General features: G+C 41.5%; 1 protein-coding gene across 1 annotated transcript; it reads left to right on the forward strand.

The window, feature by feature from the left end:
- Window positions 1-713: 713 nt before the first annotated feature.
- Window positions 714-4,712, forward strand: LOC112291577 (conserved oligomeric Golgi complex subunit 5). Its single transcript, XM_024539176.3, has 3 exons — window positions 714-2,130; window positions 2,796-3,269; window positions 3,580-4,712. Exons 1-3 carry the CDS (start codon window positions 991-993, stop codon window positions 4,519-4,521), a joined length of 2,556 nt encoding a protein of 851 aa, XP_024394944.1. The 5' UTR covers window positions 714-990; the 3' UTR covers window positions 4,522-4,712.
- The last annotated feature ends 1,764 nt before the right edge of the window (window positions 4,713-6,476 follow it).

Below are 6,476 nucleotides of genomic sequence, written 5' to 3' on the forward strand. Positions count from 1 at the left end.
TAGAAATACCCTTACCATCACCCTTAGAAATACCCTTACCATCACCCTTAGAAATACCCTTACCATCACCCTTAGAAATACCCTTCCCTTACCATCACCCTTAGAAATACCCTTACCATCACCCTTAGAAATACCCTTGCCCTTAGAAATACCCTTACCATCACCCTTAGAAATACCCTTACCATCACCCCTTACCATCACCCTTAGAAATACCCTTACCATCACCCCTTACCATCACCCTTAGAAATACCCTTACCATCACCCTTAGAAATACCCTTGCCCTTAGAAATACCCTTACCATCACCCTTAGAAATACCCTTACCATCACCCTTAGAAATACCCTTACCATCACCCCTTACCATCACCCTTAGAAATACCCTTACCATCACCCTTAGAAATACCCTTGCCCTTAGAAATACCCTTACCATCACCCTTAGAAATACCCTTACCATCACCCTTAGAAATACCCTTACCATCACCCTTAGCAATACCCTGTATGTAGATGACGATTAGGAAAGAGAATCATAAACAGTATCCTATCCCAGTACATGTGTGCACCATGTGTGTGAATGTTATGTCTAAAGGGAATGTAAATGTACACACAATTATGTGAACGGACACGTCTGAACGAGTGCTTTGGCTATTTTAGGGTTTTCTGTTCATTTTTCTCCTTCTTTTTCATCGTCTTCGTGTTCGTCCTCGTCCTCGTCGTCCAGGAATGCTCTTCCTCGAGGAGAGGGAGCCACAGGGGCAGGTCTAGCGCGGTGTCGGGAGCGAGAAGGGATTGCTGCTGCTGCTGTTGCAAGGTAGCGACCAGGGAGTGTATGGAGATAGAGCAGAGGCGGAGGCGGAGGCAGAGGGAATCAGCACAGGGTCGGGGGAGGGAAGGCATCGGGGAGGCGGTGAGCATGGGGAGGGGGTCAAGTTTTGTGGAACTGCGGAGGACTTGATCTACATTTGTGGCGAGGAGGAGGTGCGTGAGGAGTGGAGATGGCGTCTCCGCGCGTGCAGAGAATGAGCAGTGCGTTTAGTCGCACGAGCTCCGGATCCCCGCGGTTGCAAGTACTAGCGTCGCATAGGTCTTCGTCTTTGTCGCGGTTCGATCGAGAGAGTTTGTCCGAGAATGCTGCCGATGCAGCGGCCGCAGAGGCAGCATCCCGGGCTGCGATTGAGGAGTTCAAGAACGACAAGATCTTCTCGAAGTTTCTCGTGGACGACTTTAATGTCACGCAATTTGCGAGTGAGGCGTTGAGCAGTGGATCTGCCGCTGCGTCCTCTGAGAAGTTGCGAGAGGGAATTGAGCTGTTGGAGAGGCAGCTGAGGAGCGAGGTCTTCTTACGGCACGATGAGCTGCTGGAGCAGCTGTCGAGTTTGAAGGAAACAGAGAGTGTGCTTACTGTTGTCAGGGCTGGCGTGGAAGGCTTGCAAGCCTCCACCCAGAGAGTGAGGGCAGAAATTGCGGAGCCTTACAAGCACATCAAGACCAAGTCCAGGCAATTGGCGTCCCTGCACGACACAGTGGAGCTTCTGAGAACGGTGATCAGGGTTTTGAAGCTGGTGAAACGGCTACATGAGTTGATGGAATCGGGTAGCGCTACTGCGGACCTGGCCAAGGGTGCTCAGCTTTACAATGAGATAGAAACCCTACGAAAGGAGACCGATCTTGCCGGCGTGGAGGTAGTGGATGATGAGATTCCGTGGGTTTTAGAGGTTGGAACTCAGATCAAAAACGAAGCATTGAAGGGTTTAGAGAAGGGAATGGAGGCGCTCAACCAAGCGGAAGTGGGTAGCTTTTTGCAGGTGCTGTATAACATGGGCGAGCTCAAGCCAACGGTTGAGAATTTGATCGGGAAGTATAAGGGATTGACTGTCAAAAGTGTGAGTGCTGCGTTAGCTATGAAACCTATTTCATCAAGCGTCGGGAGTTCTCTCGGCTCTGGAAGCATGCAACGGACTAATACCTCTCAAGGTGCTGGTAATCCAAGATCAAGAGAGAGTTTGTGGCAGAAGATGGGAACTTGTATGGACCAGCTACATGGGGTTGTGGTGGAAGTTTGGCATTTGCAGCGAGTGCTGGCGAAAAAAAGAGATCCTATTTCTCACGTTGTGTTCTTGGACGAAGTTATGCAGGCAAGAGGTTTCTGGTCCTATGCGTGGCAATGTTACCAACAGCATTTGGGCATTTTAGCGCTTTAGTTAGTCGAGTTGTTTAAAGGGGACTTATCTTTTTCTTTCATATCTTCGCATGAAGAATTCAAGCAGGATCATAGCGTGTTTGCTACACCCGTAATTTTCAGAACAGTTTAAAATTGGATTTTTTGTTACGATTGAGTTATGGCATTTCGGGGTACGAATCATGCATTATTCCGACAGTGATTCTCTTTGCGTCCGAGTCCTTGCTTGAGGCAAAACTCGATTTAACTCTGTTTATCTGTAGTTCTCATTTGCAATTCTCCATAGGTGAGAGGTGCTGTCACAAGAAGACAAAGAGTAAATTAGCTAGAAGTTAGGAGGAAAAGGGAGAATCGGTGCGAAATTGTGCGAGAGCCATGGTCAGAGTTGATAAACCGAGAAGCAGTGATGGAAAGAGGATTTATTTGAAAATTTTCTTGGCATGAACCTGGGAGAGTAGGGATCTGTTTTGGAGGATACTTGATATCGAACACGCTACAGTCCTGCATTAATCTGCAATAGAAAATGAACAGGGATAACTGTCGAGAAGTATTTTCTTATATTTAAGTTAGATTCCCTACCATGCTACCTTGAACTGAAAGTATTTGTGCGTGGTCATGCAGCCTGGTGATCCGATGTTGGCAGAGCGGGTTTGGGAAACAGTGGTGAAATCATTTGCTACCCAAATGAAATCTGCCTTCACTGCATCAAGCTTTGTTAAAGACCCATTTGTTGTAGGTTACCCTAAGCTTCTCGGTATGGTGGATGGCTTACTGGAAAGACTATTTAGGGATACAAATGTGAAGGGGGTGCCTCCCGCCATTAAGCCTGAAGCTAGAGATCAGCTCGTAGCAGCTTTGGAACCTTTCCAGACGGCTTATTTGGGGAAGTCCCTCGGTCGTCTTTCTGAGCTTGTGAACAGCATGTTTCCATCTGCTGTCCGAGGAAGTATTCCGTCTCAAGAACAAGTTTTCAGATTGGTGTCTCGCATCCAAGAGGAGCTCGATATTGTGAAGTCTGATGTGAAGCTCACGTTTTTGGTTTTGCAAGAAATTGGAGAAATTCTTCGGCTCCTTGCTGAAAAAGCCGAATACCAGGTTATACTGTCCTCAAACCTGTATACAATTTTTTGTCTCCTTGTAGAGTCCATATTCAGATGGAAACGTGAAAGTAAATCTGGTCATTGGTGGTCTGTGCACGAAACGACTCATCTTTTTATTCCTACGAGATGACAATTTTAATTGCGTGTGGTTATCATCCCATTCTCCTGAAATAAACGCATCAATAGCGGAGACATTTCGGTGAATAATGTTTTAGCTCTAGTTGTGGCATGTTCATGTCTTATTCTAAGATTTCTACTCCGGTACCTATTAATATCACTGACTCGTGGGCTTTTGTGAATTTCAGACTGCTACAGGTCCAGAATCACGGCAAGTCGTGGGTTCTCTAACTCCTCAGCAGTTAAAAAATATCACGTTGTCTCTTCAACTACAGGATGTGCATGCCAGAGTTACAGCTATGTTAGTCGGCCTCCCTAGTGCAGCAATTGAGGTTCTTTCACCATCTCTTGGTTCTTTGTATGGGGTTGCATCGGATTGCATAACCACTCTTTTCAAAGCAATGATGGAGAGACTGGAGAATTGCATATTACAAATCCATGAGCAAAGTTTTGCATCAGAGGACATGGATGCTGGCATGGGCAATGGTTGTTCGAAGTATATGGAAGATGTGCAGAAATCAATTATGCACTTTCGGAGTGAGTTTCTCTCCAAGTTATTGGCAGGGCCTACCTTAGCTATCACATCAGTGTCTGGGGAATCTATATCAACCGGTCTAGCAAGGAAGTTGGCCTCTCGTGTCCTTTTGTTTTGGGTTAGACATGCAGCCATGGTCAGGCCTCTTTCAGAATCTGGAAAGTTGCAACTTATAAGCGATATGGCAGAACTGGAGCTGGTGGTTGGTCAGAGTTTGTTTCCTGTAGAGCAGCTGGGTGCCCCCTATCGTGCCTTTCGTGCATTTAAACCCCTAGTCTTTCTTGAGACTTCGGATTTTGCCAGCAGTCCTTCGTTGCATGAGTTGCCCCCTACAATTGTACTCCACCACCTTTACACTCGAGCACCTGTGGATTTGGAGTCTCCAATGCAGCGCATGAAGTTGTCTCCTCAGCAGTATTCATTGTGGTTGGATGCCCAAGGTGAGGAGCAGGCCTGGAAGGGCATTAAGACAACTTTGGATGAGTATGCGGCCAAGGTCCAGGCTAGAGGAGATAAAGAATTCTCTCCTATCTATCCACTAATGTTGCAATTGGGTGCTTCCCTTGATTGGAAATCCAGCCGACTTCTGAATTAAGAAATTCTAGGAAACCTTCCCACATGAGTATTTTGTTGAAGGTGTAAATGTTAGCCATGTTGGATTTGAAGGTTGCTCACGCTCATGAATATTTCATTGATTATTTTTAGTGACGCGCGTGCGACCACACATAGACATATATGATGATGTGTATAAATCACATTTTTTTAATGAAGGAATTTCTTTCTGCACGATTGCTCCATCCTTCTAAAGAAATTATCTTTTTTTTGGCATCACATAGATCTGTTATCGTACCATTGATGTTATATATTGGTCGTCAATAGCACTTATACTTGTGTCCTGTCAGGTACGCAATTGTCCTCGTACAACATAATGTTGATGACACCTTGAAACGAGAGAAGTTAAAAGTCCCCCTCACAAACCAGATTTGGGTCTTTCGTCTTGAGAATCTCCAGCAAAGCCCACCTTCATGTCAAGGGTGGAGCTCATACAGTCTTCGGAAATTAAACTTGATGGTTGTTTATGCATCCCACTTTTTTTGAAGAATATCCAAGCATTGGTACCACACAAACTGGCAAGTTATTTTTTTCATATTAGACTTCATCCAATACAAGTATGGAACATTCAGTTATCAAGGGTACAACATAAACATCACACTAAAGGTTCATAGTTTTATAAGTAATGATAAATTATTAAGAATCTTAACTAGATTCATTAAGAATCTTAACTAGATTCATTAAGAAATAAATGTATTTAAAAAAGTGGCATCTATAATTAGAAGTGACAAAACATCTAGTTGAACAATGGAACAACTTGGCTCTATGGAACAATCTAACATCTTTAGAAACCCTAGTTTCTTAGTAGCAACTTTTGTGCAAATTACAACCTCCAAAGTTAAATTCTTGATGTAGTAAAATAAGACCTTTCAATGGAGTCCTCATTTCTATACAATGTGGTGAATATTGCTAAAGCTTTTAGTTGATTGTTGATGTGCTACAAAGTAAATTGGTTGCACAATTGGCAAATGTGTTGTATTAAATTAAATATCAAAATGGATCATCTTGATTTGATTCTTTTCTTGGAAAACTAAGCTTAATCTCCAATTGCTATTTGATGGCTTTTTTCTTGGCTATTCTTATATTAAAGTTCATAACAATACCATTCTTTAAGTTATAAAGAATTTCACTCAACAAAAGTACTCAAAAAGCCTTTCTTATAATCTTCAAAATCCATTGATATTCTCTACATTGTCAAACTTAGAATACATAATCTTCTAATTATTGTGGTTTATTCTATACAAAACTACAACTTTTGAGGAGTCCAATAAAAAAAAGAAACTTATCCCTTTAAATGCTCTAAAATGTTTACTATGCATCTCTTTACTCCTTACTCAAGCTTGCTAAAAAAAACTTTAATACATATTTTTTTCTTCCTTCTAATACAACATGTAATATATACAATTTGTAGTTTTTCTTTAGTTTACTATTAGGACTACAATTGGCCAAAGATAGCGTATGACTTTGAGCATAAAATTATGTCCAAATTAGTTGATTAAAAATTTATTAAATATATCTTTTTCAACATAAAAATTCTAATTCTAAATATTTGAAAGGAACATTTAATAATGTGGCATAACAATCTTTGTCCATGTTAATTTAACTTGAAATGATACCTAAACCATGGATCTCAATACAACAAGCAAACAACTTTTATGCTTAATCTTAGGAAAAATTCATATGAATTCTATACTAATTTATTTAAAAATTTATTTTTAAGAAATGTAAGTGCAATTTTTGTTCTAAAATTACAAGTCAATCATTTCAATGACTCTTAACAATCTATTGCATAGGCTTAGAACATAGATTATATGAGTTTAGGATATTTATAAGTATAGTATATTTAAAAAGTAGTGTAAATGTGACATTTTGCAACCAAAAAATATACATATACCAATACAAGCTACTTGCTTTATAATCATAATATAAAATAGTCTT

The sequence above is a fragment of the Physcomitrium patens genome, chromosome 14, assembly GCF_059467195.1.
Source record: "Physcomitrium patens ecotype Gransden chromosome 14, ASM5946719v1, whole genome shotgun sequence".
In the NCBI taxonomy this organism is placed as follows: domain Eukaryota; kingdom Viridiplantae; phylum Streptophyta; class Bryopsida; order Funariales; family Funariaceae; genus Physcomitrium; species Physcomitrium patens.

Bases quoted from the DNA above. Each gene is read 5' to 3' on its own strand.
- LOC112291577 (XM_024539176.3), top strand. From the start codon at position 991: ATGGCGTCTCCGCGCGTGCAGAGAATGAGCAGTGCGTTTAGTCGCACG. The intron at 2,131-2,795 runs GCAAGAGGTTTC...GTGGTCATGCAG, and splicing joins TCTTGGACGAAGTTATGCAG to CCTGGTGATCCGATGTTGGC. The intron at 3,270-3,579 runs GTTATACTGTCC...TGTGAATTTCAG, and splicing joins CTGAAAAAGCCGAATACCAG to ACTGCTACAGGTCCAGAATC.